Source organism: Chiloscyllium plagiosum, unplaced genomic scaffold (genome assembly GCF_037043375.1).
Source record: "Chiloscyllium plagiosum isolate Xiang-an unplaced genomic scaffold, Cpla_swu_hap1 HiC_scaffold_7, whole genome shotgun sequence".
NCBI lineage: Eukaryota > Metazoa > Chordata > Chondrichthyes > Orectolobiformes > Hemiscylliidae > Chiloscyllium > Chiloscyllium plagiosum.
This window is the reverse complement of record NW_028270145.1, coordinates 117,895,013-117,911,605: the sequence shown is the minus strand read 5'-3', so window position 1 is coordinate 117,911,605 and position 16,593 is coordinate 117,895,013. Positions and strand designations below refer to the sequence as shown.

Below are 16,593 nucleotides of genomic sequence, written 5' to 3'. Positions count from 1 at the left end.
ATTGGCCCATCTGGTCCAGATCCTGTTGTAATCTGAGGGAACCCTCTTCACTATCCACTACACCTCCAATTTTGGTGTCATCTGCAAACTTACTAACTGTACCTCTTATGCTCACATCCTAATCATTTATGTAAATGACAAAACGTAGAGGGCCCAGCACCGATCCTTGTGGCACTGCACTGGTCACAGGCCTCCAGTCTGAAAAACAACCCTCCACCACCACCCTCTGTCTTCTATCTTTGAGCCAGTTCTGTATCCAAATGGCTACTTCTCCCTGTATTCCGTGAGATCTAACCTTGCTAATCAGTCTCCCATGGGGAACCTTGTCGAATGCCTTACTGAAGTCCATATAGATCATATCTACTGCTCTGCCCTCATCAATCTTCTTTGTTACTTCCTCAAAAAACTCAATCAAGTTTGTGAGACATGATTTCCCATGCACAAAGCTATGTTGACTATCCCGAATCAGTCCTTGCCTTTCCAAATACATGTACATCCTGTCCTTCAGGATTCCCTCCAACAACTTGCCCACCACCGAGGTCAGGCTCACTGGTCTATAGTTCCCTGGCTTGTCTTTACCACCCTTCTTAAACAGTGGCACTACGTTTGCCAACCTCCAGTCTGCCGGCACCTCATCTGTGACTATCAATGATACAAATATCTCAGTGAGAGGCCCAGCAATCACTTCTCTAGCTTCCCGCAGAGTTCTCGGGTACACCTGATCAGGTCCTGGGGATTTATCCACATGTGACCGTTTCAAGACATCCAGCACTTCCTCCTCTGTAATCTGGACATTTTGCAAGATGTCACCATCTATTTCCCTACAGTCTATACCTTCCATATCCTTTTCCACAGTAAATAATGATGCAAAGTATTCATTTAATATCTCCCCCATTTTCTGTAGCTCCACACAAAGGCCGCCTTGCTGATCTTTGAGGGGCCCTATTCTCTCCCTTGTTACCCTTTTGTCCTTAATATATTTGTAAAAACCCTTTGGATTCTCCTTAATTCTATTTGCCAACACTATCTCATGTCTCCGTTTTGCCCTCCTGATTTCCCTCTTAAGTATCCTCCTATTTCCTTTATACTCTTCTAAGGATTCACTCGATCTATCTTGTCTATACCTGACATATGCTTCCTTCTTTTTCTTAACCAAAACCTCAATTTCTTTAGTCATCCAGCATTCCCTATACCTACCAGCCTTCCCTTTCACCCTGACAGGAATATACTTTTTCTGGATTCTTGTTATCTCATTTCTGAAGGCTTCCCATTTTCCAGCCATCCCTTTACCTGCGAACATTTGCCCCCAGTCAGCTTTCGAAACTTCTTGCCTAATACCGTCAAAATTGGCCTTTCTCCAGTTTAGAACTTCAACTTTTATAGAGTCATAGAGGTGTACAGCATGGAAACAGACCCTTCAGTCCAACCCGTCCATGCCCACTAGATATCCCAACCCAATCTAGTCCCATCTGCCAGCACCCGGCCCATATCCCTCCAAACCCTTCCTATTCATATACCCATCCAAATGCCTCTTAAATGTTGCAATTGTACCAGCCTCTACCACTTCCTCTGGCAGCTCATTCCATACACGTATCACCCTCTGCGTGAAAAAGTTGCCCCTTAGGTCTCTTTTATATCTTTCCCCTCTCACCCTAAACCTACCCCTCTAGTTCTGGACTCCTGACCCCAGGGAAAATACTTTGTCTATTTACCCTATCCATGCCCCTCATGATTTTAAAACCCTCTATAAGGTCACCCCTCAGCCTTCAACGCTCCAGGGAAAACAGCCCCAGCCTGTTCAGCCTCTCCCTGTAGCTCAAATCCTCTAACCCTGGCAACATCCTTGTAAATCTTTTCTGAACCCTTTCAAGTTTCACAACAGCTTTCCGATAGGAAGGAGACCAGAATTGCACGTAATATTCCAACAGTGGCCTGACCAATGTCCTGTACAGCCGCAACATGACCTCCCAACTCCTGTACTCAATACTCTGACCAATAAAGGAAAGCATACCAAACGCCTTCTTCACTATCCTATCTACCTGCAACTCCACTTTCAAGGAGCTATGAACCTGCACTCCAAGGTCTCTTTGTTCAGCAACACTCCCTAGGACCTTACCATTAAGTGTATAAATCCTGCTAAGATTTGCTTTCCCAAAATGCAGCACCTCTCATTTATCTGAATTAAACTCCATCTGCCACTTCTCAGCCCATTGGCCCATCTGGTCCAGATCCTGTTGTAATCTGAGGTGACCTTCTTCGCTGTCCACTACATCTCCAATTTTGGTGTCATCTGCAAACTTACTAACTGTACCTCTTATGCTCACATCCTAATCATTTATGTAAATGACAAAACGTAGAGGGCCCAGCACCGATCCTTGTGGCACTGCACTGGTCACAGGCCTCCAGTCTGAAAAACAACCCTCCACCACCACCCTCTGTCTTCTACCTTTGAGCCAGTTCTGTATCCAAATGGCTAGTTCTCCCTGTATTCCGTGAGATCTAACCTTGCTAATCAGTCTCCCATGGGGAACCTTGTCGAATGCCTTACTGAAGTCCATATAGATCATATCTACTACTCTGCCCTCATCAATCCTCTTTGTTACTTCCTCAAAAAACTCAATCAAGTTTATGAGACATGATTTCCCACGCACAAAGCCATGTTGACTATCCCGAATCAGTCCTTGCCTTTCCAAATACATGTACATCCTGTCCTTCAGGATTCCCTTCAACAACTTGCCCACCACTGAGGTCAGGCTCACTGGTCTATAGTTCCCTGGCTTGTCTTTACCACCCTTCTTAAACAGTGGCACCGCGTTTGCCAACCTCCAGTCTTCTGGCACCTCACCTGTGACTATCAATGATACAAATATTTCAGCAAGAGGCCCAGCAATCACTTCTCTCGCTTCCCACAGAGTTCTAGGGTACACCTGATCAGGTCCTGGGGATTTATCCACTTTTATGTGTTTCAAGACATCCAGCACTTCCTCCTCTGTAATCTGGACATTTTGCAAGATGTCACCATCTATTTCCCTACAGTCTATACCTTCCATATCCTTTTCCACAGTAAATACTGATGCAAAATACTCATTTAGTATCTCCCCCATTTTCTGCGATTCCACACAAAGGCCGCCTTGCTGATCTTTGAGGGGCCCTATTCTCTCCCTTGTTACCCTTTTGTCCTTAATATATTTGGATTCTCCTTAATTCTATTTGCCAACGCTATCTCATGTCTCCGTTTTGCCCTCCCGATTTCCCTCTTAAGTATCCTCCTATTTCCTTTATACTCTTCTACGGATTCACTCGATCTATCCTGTCTGTACCTGACATATGCTTCCTTCTTTTTCTTAACCAAACCCTCAATTTCTTTAGTCATCCAGCATTCCCTATACCTACCAGCCTTCCCTTTCACCCTGACAGGAATATACTTTCTCTGGATTCTTGTTATCTCATTTCTGAAGGCTTCCCATTTACCTGCGAACACCTGCCCCCAATCAGCTTTTGAAACTTCTTGCCTAATACCGTCAAAATTGGCCTTTCTCCAATTTAGAACCTCAACTTTTAGATCTGGTCTATCCTTATCCATCACTATTTTAAAACAAACAGAATTATGGTCGCTGGCCCCAAAGTGCTCCCCCACTGACACCCACATACTGAATCAGAAAATTGTCTTGTACACACTTAACAAATTTCTCTCCATCTAAACCTTTAACACTATGGCAGTCCCAGTCTATGTTTGGTAAGTTAAAATCCCTTACTATAACTACCCTATTATTCTTACAGATAGCTGAGATCTCCTTACAAATTTGTTTCTCAATTTCCCTCTGACTATTGGGGGGTCTATAATACAATCCCAATAAGGTGATCATCCTTTTCTTATTTCTCAGTTCCACCGAAAAAACTTCCCTGGATGTATTTCCGGGAATATCCTCCCTCAGCACAGCTGTAATGCTATCCCTTATCAAAAACGCCACTCCCCCTCCTCTCTTGCCTCCCTTTCTATCCTTCCTGTAGCGTTTGTATCCTGGAACATTAAGCTGCCAGTCCTGCCCATCCCTGAGCCATGTTTCTGTAATTGCTATGATATCCCAGTCCCATGTTCCTAACCATGCCCTGAGTTCATCTGCCTTCCCTGTTAGGTCCTTTGCTTGAAATAAATGCAGTTTAATTTATTAGTCCTACTTTGTCCCTGCCTGCCCGATTCAAAACACTGTTGAGTCCTCCCCGGGGGGGGAATTGAACCCGGTCTCCCCCGTGACAGGCCGGAATACTAGCCACTATAGTGCCAAGGACTTGACATCTGATGGCATCCAGGGAGCTAGCCTATTGGATACAAAATTGGTTTGATGGCAGAAGACAGAGGGTGGTGGTAGAGGCTGTTTTTGAGACTGGAGGCTGTGACCAGTGGTGTACCACAGGGATCAGTGCTGGGGCCACAGTTATTCATCTTTTATATAAATGATTTGGATGAGAATTTATGAGGAATTTATGTGGATTACACCAAGGTTAGTGGTGTAAGGGACAGGGAGGAAGGTTATTTGGGAATACAGTGAGATCCTGATCAAATGGGCCAGTGGCTGAGGAACGGCAGATGGAGTTTAATTTAGATAAATGTAAGGTGCTGCATTTTGGTGAGACAAATCAGGGCAGGGTTTGCACAGCTCATGGTCGGGCCCTGGGGAGTGTTATTGAACAAAGATATCTCGGGGTACAGGTTCAGAGCTCCTTGAAAGTGGGGAGTCGGATAGACGGGGCGGTGAAGAAGGCTTGCAGCCTGTTAGCTTCCATCGGTCAGACCACTGAGTATCAGAGTTGGGACATCTTGTTGCAGCTGTACAGGACATTGGTGAGGCCACATTGAGAGGTCAGGTCACCCGACTATAGAAAGGATATGATTAAACTAGAGAGAGTGTAGTAAACCATTTTGAAAGGAGTATCACTTAATCACTTTGGACAGAGTAACAGGAAAGCAGAGTACTGGGCTCATGGTAAGATTCTTGGTAGTTGAGCCAAGAGATCTCGGTGTTCATGTACATAGATCCCATATTCATGTACATACTTCCCACTTCTGTCTTTGACTGGCCCTATTCCTACCCTAATCATCCTTTTATTCCTCACATACCACAGAAAGCTTTAGGGATCTCCTTTATTCTATTTGCTAAAGACTGCTCGTATCCTCTCTTTGCTCTTCTTAAATCCTTCCTAGCTTAGCTGTACCTCTCCATCGCCTCAACTGAACCATCTTGTTTCAACGTCACATAAGCCTCCTTCTTCTGCTTAACAAGAGATACAATTTCTGTAATAAACCATGGTTCCCTTACCTTATCACTTACTCCCTGCCTGACAGGGACATACCTATCAAGGACACGTAATATCTGTTCCTTAAACCAGCCCCACATTTCCATTGTCTACATCCCCTGCATTTTGCTACCCCATTCTATGCAGCCTAATTCTTGCCTGATCGCATTATAATTGCCCTTGTCCCATCTATAACTCTTGCCCTGTGGCATGTACCGATCCCTTTCCATCGCTAAACTAAACGTAACTGAATTATGGTCACTCTGTCCGAAGTGCTCACCTACAACTAAATCAAACACCTGGCCTGGTTCATTACCAAGCACTAGATCCAGTGTGGCCTCCCCTCTTGTCGGCCCTTTGACATACTGTGTCAGGAAACCCTCCTGTACACATTGGACACAAACTGATCCATCCGACGTACTAGAGTTATAGCATTTCCAGTCAATGTTGGGGAAGTTAAAGACCCCAAAATGACCACCCTGTTCCTTTCACTCGCATCCAGAATTCTTTTGCCAATCCTCTCCTCCACCTCCTTGGAACTCTGTGGAGGCCTATAAAAATCTCCCAGCAGTGTGACCTCTCCTCTCCTGTTTCTAACCTCAGCCCATACCATCTCATTCATCAAATGGGAACACCATTTCTTTACTCAGAGAGTAGTAGGGGGCGTGGAACACACTGCCTGTAACAGTAGCAGACTTACCAACTTTAGGGGAATTTAAATGGTCATTGGATAGGCATATGGACGGGAATGGAATAGTCTAGGTTAGATGGGCTTCAGATTGGTTCTCCAGGTCAGCACAACATTGAGGGCCGAAGGGCCTGTACTGCGCTGTAATGTTCTATGTTCTATTTCCCGTGGCTAATTCACCAAGCAAGCACATCTTTTTTTTTGGGACTGTGGGAGGAAACCCACACGGACACAGGGAGAATGCATAAACTCCACACAGACAGTTGCCTGAGGTCCCTGGTGCTGTGAGGCAGCAGTGCTAACCACTGAGACACCGTACCATCTGCCTTGAAAATTCATCTCTTGTCTGTCTTTGTGTGTTTGTCCAAAACCGGTGAGGGGGAGTTTTAAAAGGGTAGAGTTTAAGTTGTAGAGTTTTGCAATTCCCATTTCTTAAATGGCATCAGTTAAAGACAGCTGGTATTAAACAGTACCTTTTGTTAAGTACAGAATCCTGCGAAATGTATTATTTCACTGTGAAGTTTGACAGTGTCATGTAAATTGGAGGGTTTGACTATATTTTTCACATTTGTGATGACTCGAAGAACGTTTTATTTCATCACAAGGTCCTGGTGCATCATGACACAAACTGAACACAATCGGGAAAGTGGAAGATCTCTGATGGGTAAATATGGTACAGTGCAAATTCCTGCCCCCAACGTTCACAACATCTGACCTGAACCCGTGGGATTTAATGGAACCAGAAACACAATGAACTGTTCTAGAGCAACTCCCTCCTGAAAATATACAATAAATTCAATGTTGGATGAGGGGGGAGCTTTACTCTGTATCTAACCCTGTGCTGTCCCTGTCCTGGGAGTTTTTGATGGGGACAGTGTAGAGGGAGCGTTACTCTGTATCTAACCCCGTGCTGTCCCTGTCCTGGGAGTGTTTGATGGGGGACAGTGTAGAGGGAGCTTTACTCTGTATCTAACCCTGTGCTGTCCCTGTCCTGGGAGTTTTTGATGGGGACAGTGTAGAGGGAGCTTTACTCTGTATCTAACCCCGTGCTGTCCATGTCCTGGGAGTGTTTGATGGGGGACAGTGTAGACGGAGCTTTACTGTGTATCTAACCCCATGCTGTCCCTGTCCTGGGAGTGTTTGATGGGGACAGTGTAGAGGGAGCTTTACTCTGTATGTAACCCCGTGCTGTCCCTGTCCTGGGAGTGTTTGATGGGGACAGTGTAGAGGGAGCTTTACTCTGTATCTAACCCCGTGCTGTCCCTGTACTGGGAGTGTTTGATGGGGGACAGTGTAGAGGAAGCTTTACTCTCACTTTAAAAGACTCACATATTTGTAAATCACACAAAAGTGACTCAAAACCAGAAATGAGTGAGACAGACAGATGTTTGATCCAAGCAACAGTATATTAATATAACTGACCTCAATACAGGAGACACAATGCAGTTTGCAAGGTTCAGAAATGGCTGTACAGTGGGAGCGATCATGATACAGGAAGTTCCTCTCCTCAATATCATTCATACCATGTACAAGCTATAAGCACAGGCAGTGTGTACAAAATATAAACTATAATTATTTTATATAAATACAGGATTGGACCTTATTTCTCTAATATTTTTATTCCTTTTACTTTACCATTTGAAAGCTCGAGACAGTGTCTCACCTGTTTTGTGGGAGCAAATGTGACGATTAATACAGCCCAATGATAAGGTGAACAGTTTTTTGGGGGGGGAGGGTGGTGCTGGGGGTGGGGTGGGGAGGGGACTGTAATCCCATCAGCTTCCTACTCGTCTCCACCCGGAGCTGGGAGAGAGACAGCCTTTGAACCCACCGAAATGGGCCAACCAGCCAGCTGTCTGGAGAGGGTTGATTGGGGCTGGGCTTGGGTTGAGTCTGACTCTGTCAGCAGCACAAACACACAGCCCTTTACTAAAGGATTCCGTTCAGGAAGACAGTACGGAGACCACCACAATCAATGCTGGCACCCCCTCCCACCCAACTCAGAATTGGAGTGACTGAGCCACCCTGCCTTCCTGAAGATGTTCAGTCTCACGCGGAGAGTGGACCATTGGACACCAACTTGGCCAAGAGCACGAACACGGCATTGGGAGTGGCATGCACATCCTTCCCAGCGGGTGTGTGAAAGGGTCAGGAGCAACCTCCAAAACCTGACCCTCACTGGGGTACACTCCCACACACACTGACCCTCACTGGGGTACACTCCCACACACACTGACTCTCACTGGGGAACACTCCCACACACACTGACCCTCACTGGGGTACACTCCCACACACACTGACCCTCACTGGGGTACACTCCCACACACACTGACCCTCACTGGGGAACACTCCCACACACAATGACTCTCACTGGGGTACACTCCCCCACACACTGACCCTCACTGGGGAACACTCCCACACACAATGACCCTCACTGGGGTACACTCCCACACACACTGACCCTCACTGGGGTACACTCCCACACACACTGACTCTCACTGGGGTACACTCCCACACACACTGACTCTCACTGGGGTACACTCCCACACACACTGACCCTCACTGGGGTACAGTTCCACACTCACTGACTCTCACTGGGGTACAGTCCCACACACACTGACCCTCACTGGGGTACACTCCCGCACACACTGACTCTCACTGTGGTACAGTCCCTCACACACTGACTCTCACTGGGGTACACTCCCACACACACTGACCCTCACTGGGGTACACCCCCACACACACACTGACTCTCACTGGGGTACACTCCCTCACACACTGACCCTCACTGGGGTACACTCCCACACACACTGACTCTCACTGGAGTACACTCCCACACACACTGACTCTCACTGGGGTACAGTCCCACACACACTGACTCTCACTGGGGTACACTCCCACACACACTGACTCTCTCTGAGGTACACTCCCACACACACTGACCCTCAATGGGGTACACTCCCACACACACTGACCCTCACTGGGGTACAGTCCCTCACACACTGACTCACACTGGGGTACACTCCCACACACACTGACTCTCACTGGGGTACACTCCCACACACACTGACCCTCACTGGGGTACAATCCCACACACACTGACCCTCACTGGGTACAGTCCCACACACACTGACCCTCACTGGGGTACACTCCCACACACACACTGACTCTCACTGGGGTACACTCCCACACACACTGACCCTCACTGGGGTACACTCCCACACACACACTGACTCTCACTGGGGTACACTCCCACACACACTGACCCTCACTGGGGTACACTCCCACACACACTGACTCTCACTGGGGTACACTCCCACACACACTGACCCTCACTGGGGTACACTCCCACACACACTGACCCTCACTGGGGTACACTCCCACACACACTGACCCTCACTGGGGTACAGTCCCACACACACTGACTCTCACTGGGGTACAGTCCCACACACACTGACCCTCACTGGGGTACAGTCCCACACACACTGACTCTCACTGGGGTACACTCCCACACACACAGACTCTCACTGGGGTACACTCCCACACACACTGACTCTCACTGGGGTACACTCCCACACACACAGACTCTCACTGGGGTACACTCCCACACACACACACATACTGACTCTCACTGGGGTACACACCCACACACACTGACCCTCACTGGGGTTTACTCCCACACACACTGACTCTCACTGGGGTACAGTCCCACACACTGACTCTCAATGGGGTACACTCCCACACACACTGACCCTCACTGGGGTACACTCCCACACACACTGACTCTCTCTGGGGAACAGGACAGTGAGTCCTGTCTGTACCGACACCGAGCGGATGTTGAGCCAGCCGATGGTGCTGTGCACGGGATCTGGAGGCTGATGGTCCTTGCAAACTCCCCATGGACCAACTGTGTTCATTCGCAGTTCACTCTCAGTGTGACATGGACCTGTTTGAGAGAGATTCTGTTGAATTGTAGATGGGAATGAATGTTGCTGCTGCATTTGTCTGGAGCATTTGTCTTTTCAAAATTAATTCACCTCTCCAAAGAGCTCCAAGTTTTGAAATAATTATTTTAAAGCATTTTTTATACATACTTCAGCTGCAGATTATATATATATATGTGTGGGTGTGTGTGTGTGTGTGCATGTATATAAAATCTCTTGCCCCTGTGTTAGTGGCTCACACATGGATAGGGTGCTGTGTCCCATGTTGTACTTACAGCAGTATACAGTCTGTGTAGCAAATAAGCTGAGGATGAAATCCATGATCTGTTTTAAGGTCAAACACACCCAACATTATGAGGCATAACAATACTGCATGAACAGTAATGGACTGAGACATCACGTTGAAATGGAGATGGACAGTTATGAACAGAGGGCTGAGAGCTGATGAGCAGCCAGTGAGCTGGAGGCTGAAGCTGTGTCCTGGTTGCAGTCTTTAATCGTAGCCACTGGAGGGGAGTGGTGAATCTCTCAAAGCTGACAGTAGCAGCAATAATGCAGCATGGGGCCAGGGAGACACTTTACAACACTTCATCATCCACCATCAACTTCTGGACCCATCAGGAGCCGACTGGAGAACATCGCCACTGGTTGAATTCCTTACATTCAGGAAAAACTCATTTGTCTGGGATTCTAAATGTTTTTACAGTGAAATAGGTCATTTCAAAAATATAAAGAATGTGGATCAAACCGTATTTTGGGCAGTGCAGAGAGAGCTTTACATTCTGTTAGAAGTGTAGAGGGAGCTTTACTATGTCTTTAACTTCGTGCTGTCCTAGTCCTGGGAGTGTTTGATGGGGGCAGCATTGAGACAGCTTTATATTCTGTTTAGAGAGTAGTGAAAGCTTTACTCAATATCTATCCTCGACTGCAATGCATCGATTTAACTTTCAGATAGCCCAAATGTTTGTTTTACAGGAAATGAAGTACTTTATGAAAAAAGAACTCCCTCAGTACTGACCCTCTGACAGTGTGGCACTCCCTCAGTACTGACCCTCTGACAGTGTGGCACTCCTTCAGCACTGACCCTCTGACAGTGCGGCACTCCCTCAGTACTGACCCTCACACAGTGCGGCACTCCCTCCGTACTGACCCTCTGACAGTGCGGCACTCCCTCAGCACTGACCCTCTGACAGTGCAGCACTCCCTCAGCACTGACCCTCCAACAGTGCAGCACTCCCTCAGTACTGACCCTCTGACAGTGCAGCACTCCCTCAGCACTGACCCTCTGACAGTGCAGCACTCCCTCAGCACTGACCCTCCAACAGTGCAGCACTCCCTCAGTACTGACCCTCTGACAGTGCAGCACTCCCTCAGTACTGACCCTCTGACAGTGCAGCACTCCCTCAGCACTGACCCTCTGACAGTGCAGCACTCCCTCAGCACTGACCCTCTGACAGTGTGGCACTCCCTCAGTACTGACCCTCACACAGTGCGGCACTCCCTCAGCACTGACCCTCTGACAGTGAGGCACTCCCTCAGTACTGACCCTCTGACAGAGCGGCACTCCCTCAGTACTGAACCTCACACAGTGCGGCACTCCCTCAGCACTGACCCTCTGACAGTGCGGCACTCCCTCAGTACTGACCCTCTGACAGAGCGGCACTCCCTCAGTACTGACCCTCTGACAGTGAGGCACTCCCTCAGTACTGACCCTCTGACAGTGCAGCACTCCCTCAGTACTGACCCTCTGACAGTGCGGCACTCCCTCAGCACTGACCCTCCGACAGTGCGGCACTCCCTCAGCACTGACCCTCTGACAGTGCGGCACTCCCTCAGTACTGCCCGTGTTGAGTGGTGTGGAATAGGTTGGGATTTTCAGAGTTAAATCTCCAGTTTATTGATGGGAGAAAGGTCAAAATGAAAGGCAGTTGAGCCACCAGCCACAGTGACAGGGACGTGTGTGTGAGGGTGAAGTGTTCAGGGCAGGAGTCAATGTTGTCTAAGTGCTGGTATCTGAAGCAAAGGTGGATAAGGTGCTTCTACACCCAGGGAGATACTTGGGCCTCATGGATCAGAGTGGGCTGGAGAGCTGGACCTGTCAATGAAAGGTGCCTGCTCCGAGGGCGAAGATGTTTGATTTGTTCTCTTGTCTGTGGAGTCCATTCTGGGACAGCTGCCTGGTGAGTTACTGGGAAGATGGGAGCGATGGATTGGGACCACATTGGAGTGAGGAAGCTGGGCTTGGAGGAGCAGGCGTTAATGTGGACAAGGTGTCTCGCTCAGTCATCAGGGATGGGAAAAGCATGCTGAAGTGGGGGGGGGGGGTGGTTACAGTGGGTGCTCACCGTTGGAGAAGCCCGTTAAGCTGTCACAATGAAATAACTCGCCATGTCCTGCTCATACGTCACACGGGAACCCACACACTCAAGAAAATCTCTTGCTCTTTTGTTAGTTATCCTTCCACTGGAAGTTGCCCAAAAAGAACTTCCATTTTGTTTTGTTTTCTGTGCAATAAACAAACTCCTGTCCCCCACCCTCCCCCGACACACGCACCCCCCTCCCCACCCCAGAGCCCATCGCCATCTTCACTTCCACTGACACCCTCTCGTTTCCAAGTCCTTCTCCTCTGCTCGCCCGAACAATTCTTTCTGTCTTGGTGTTGTTCTCTCTTTTTGAAAGGAACTGTGAAGAGTGTCACGCTCATCTCTTCTGGCAGCCAATCATGACCTTCGAGACAAAGTTGACGATGGCTGTTGCTGGTTGATTGGAGTCCATTTCGGCGAAGAGGTGACAGACGTTATCCGTGGCACTGCCCTGTTTCCGGGCAACGAACCCAAACAGCCTGCAATCGAGGGCGGGAGGGTGTGGGGGAGGGAATTAACACCGTCAGCCTTTCCGTTCAGTTGGGGGGGGGAGAGCGGTTTGGAACATCCAGGCTGTTTCCTGGGTCCTGGTCTCCCCCTCTCCACCCCATCCCCAACCCCTAACTCCTTCCTCCCATCAGCTCCTGATTGGCTCATTCCCCAGCTCAGACTGAAGGCACTTGGCAGCGTTATCCTGATCTCTGACAGAGTCCGACAGGGATCAACAGAGAGATCAAATGAACGAGACAACAGCCAGGTTTCTGAAACATAGGGAAGGATATGGGCCAAATGCTGGGACTAGAAGAATTTGGGATGTCTGGTCAGCATGGATGGGATGGGCCAAAGGGTCTGTGCCCATGCTGTATTCTCCTGAGCTGTATCTGAGAGGTGCAGAAACAACAGTACAATCTCAGGGGGTGGGGGAGTTAGTAATGTCTCTATTTCTTGGGGCTTGGGTGACTGCATTCTGCCAACTTCAGCAGCATTTATCGCAAACTAGTGACAACTTTGTCAAAACACAAGCTGGAAATTTCAAACAAACACAGAGGATTCTGGAGAAACTCAACAGGTCTGGCAGGACCTGTGGAGAGAGGAAGAGTTAATGTTTCAGGCGAATTATGATTCCAGTCTGGATCCCAAGGTTCTGATGAAGGGCTGATTGGATTTGAACTCTGTTTCTCTCCCCCGGGAACTGCCTGACTTGCTCAGTTTTTCCAGCACCTGCTGAGTTCGCCCATGTTTATAGATCACTCACCAACAGTCCCACTCTAATGGGAAAGGTGCTGACAGGGAGCACATAATCCAGAGAGACTGCTGGGTGGCGAGGGGGGGGGGGGGGGGGGGGGGGGGGCGAAGGGGGGGGGGGGGGGGGGGAGGTGCAAAAGGCAAATGGAAGGCCAAGGCCGTGTGCTCAGAGCTGTGCAACGGCCCCACCTCAAGCTGCCCCTTCACTCTCTGGATTGTAGACAATGGACAACAATCTCCAACTGCAGTTTCCACAGGAGCACGCTGCAGACATCTGCACCACCCTTCTTTCATGGCATGGGCCATCACTGCCTGGGCCCAGCATTTATTACCCCGTCCCTAGTTGCCCCTTGAGCTGCCTTCTTGAACCGCTGCAGTCCATGTGCTGTAGGTAGACCCACAATGCCCTTAGGGGGGGAATTCCAGGATTCTGACCCAGTGACACTGACGATATATTTCCAAGTCAGGATGGTGAGGGGCTGGGAGGGGAACTTGCAGGGGGTGGTGTTCCCATGTATCTGCTGCCCTTGTCCTTCTCGATGGAAGTGGTTGTGGGTTTGGAAGGTGCTGTCTGAGGGTCTTTGGTGAGTTTCTGCAGTGCATCTTGTAGATGGTACACACTGCTGCTACTGAGTGTGGGTGGGGGAGGGAGTGGGGACTGAAGGCCATAATCCTGAAATTAGTGTTCAACTGCAGATTTATTAATTGTATTTAAATTCCTCCAGCTACTGCGGTGGGACTTGAACTTGTGTCCTCAGAGGATTAGTCCAGATTATTGATCAATACGATGGGCCCACTGCACTCCCCTCTGACCAGCGAGTTCCTAGTCACTCAGAGTGAACAATCATTAACACTGAGCTGACCGCAGGTTGGGACAGGAGCTGAGAAAACCCCTTGTGAAAGAATTCCGGAAGATTCTGTCCACTGGAGCCATCATACACTTAGCATGAGTCACCCCGACTCCCTTCAGCTCCTGTCAAACAGTGGGGGATCTAGGCAAGACTTCAGAGAGAGGGGACAGGAGGGGCCTCTCTGTGAGTGAGAGTGTGGTTTGGGGGGGGGGGGGGCTATGTTTGGTCGTGGTGGGAATGTAACTGCAGGAAATCTCCATCCCCTCCTGGCCACTGACACCTCCACCCAGCACCCTCCCCGCAGCACTCCCCCCAGCACCCTCCACCCAGCACCCTCCACCCAGCACCCTCCCCGCAGCACCCTCTCCAGCACCCTCCCCGCAGCACCCTCCACCCAGCACCCTCCCCCCAGCACCCTCTCCCCAACACTCCCCCCAGCACCCCCCCCAGCACCCCCCCGCAGCACCCTCCCCGCAGCACCCTGCCCCCAGCACCCTCCCCCCAGCACCCTCCCCCTAGCACCCTCCCCGCAGCACCCTCCCCGCAGCACCCTCCCCCAGCACTCTCCCCCCAGCACCCTCCCCCTAGCACCCTCCCCCTAGCACCCTCCCCGCAGCACCCTCCCCGCAGCACCCTCCCCCAGCACTCTCCCCCCAGCACCCTCCCCCTAGCACCCTCCCCCTAGCACCCTCCCCGCAGGACCCTCCCCGCAGCACCCTCCACCCAGCACCCTCCCCGCAGCACCCTCCCCCCAGCACCCTCCCCGCAGCACCCTCCCCGCAGGACCCTCCCCGCAGCACCCTCCACCCAGCACTCTCCACCCAGCACTCTCCACCCAGCACTCTCCACCCAGCACTCTCCACCCAGCACCCTCCCCCCAGCACCCTCTCCCCAACACTCCCCCCAGCACCCCCCCGCAGCACCCTCCCCGCAGCACCCTCCCCGCAGCACCCTCCCCGCAGCACCCTCCCCCTAGCACCCTCCCCGCAGCACCCTCCCCGCACCACCCTCCCCGCAGCACCCTGCCCCCAGCACCCTCCCCCCAGCACCCTCCACCCAGCACCCTCCCCCTAGCACCCTCCCCCTAGCACCCTCCCCGCAGCACCCTCCACCCAGCACCCTCCCCGCAGCACCCTCCCCCCAGCACCCTCCCCACAGCACCCTCCCCGCAGCACCCTCCCCCCAGCACCCTCCCCCCAGCACCCTCCCCGCAGCACCCTCCCCCCAGCACCCTCCCCGCAGCACCCTCCCCGCAGCACCCTCCCCGCAGCACCCTCCCCCCAGCACCCTCCCCGCAGCACCCTCCCCGCAGCACCCTCCCCGCAGCACCCTCCCCCCAGCACCCTCCACCCAGCACCCTCCCCGCAGCACCCTCCCCCCAGCACCCTCCCCGCAGGACCCTCCCCCCAGCACCCTCCCCGCAGCACCCTCCCCCCAGCACCCTCCCCCCAGCACCCTCCCCCCAGCACCCTCCCCCCAGCACCCTCCACCCAGCACCCTCCCCGCAGCACCCTCCACCCAGCACCCTCCCCCTAGCACCCTCCCCGCAGCACCCTCCCCGCAGCACCCTCCCCGCAGCACCCTCCCCCCAGCACCCTCCCCGCAGGACCCTCCCCCCAGCACCCTCCCCCCAGCACCCTCCACCCAGCACCCTCCCCGCAGCACCCTCCACCCAGCACCCTCCCCCTAGCACCCTCCCCCCAGCACCCTCCCCCCAGCACCCTCCCCCCAGCACCCTCCCCCCAGCACCCTCCCCCTAGCACCCTCCCCGCAGCACCCTCCCCGCAGCACCCTCCCCCCAGCACCCTCCACCCAGCACCCTCCCCGCAGCACCCTCCACCCAGCACCCTCCCCCTAGCACCCTCCCCCCAGCACCCTCCCCCCAGCACCCTCCCCGCAGCACCCTCCCCCCAGCACCCTCCCCACAGCACCCTCCCCGCAGCACCCTCCCCCCAGCACCCTCCCCCCAGCACCCTCCCCGCAGCACCCTCCCCCCAGCACCCTCCCCGCAGCACCCTCCCCGCAGCACCCTCCCCGCAGCACCCTCCCCCCAGCACCCTCCCCGCAGCACCCTCCCCGCAGCACCCTCCCCCCAGCACCCTCCACCCAGCACCCTCCCCGCAGCACCCTCCCCCCAGCACCCTCCCCGCAGGACCCTCCCCCCAGCACCCTCCCCGCAGCACCCTCCCCCCAGCACCCTCCCCCCA

The 16,593-nt window shown here is 52.0% G+C and overlaps 1 protein-coding gene across 1 annotated transcript in view; it reads right to left on the bottom strand.

Annotated features, from left to right (window-relative positions):
* Positions 1-7,370: 7,370 nt before the first annotated feature.
* The window catches only part of tns1b (tensin 1b), an 816,333-nt gene continuing 807,110 nt past the window's right edge, over positions 7,371-16,593 (bottom strand). Inside the window, exon 32 of the mRNA XM_087988578.1 lies at positions 7,371-12,769. Within this exon, the coding sequence (XP_087844704.1) occupies positions 12,628-12,769 (142 nt within the window). The 3' untranslated portion in view covers positions 7,371-12,627. The remainder of the gene's footprint in view (positions 12,770-16,593) is intronic.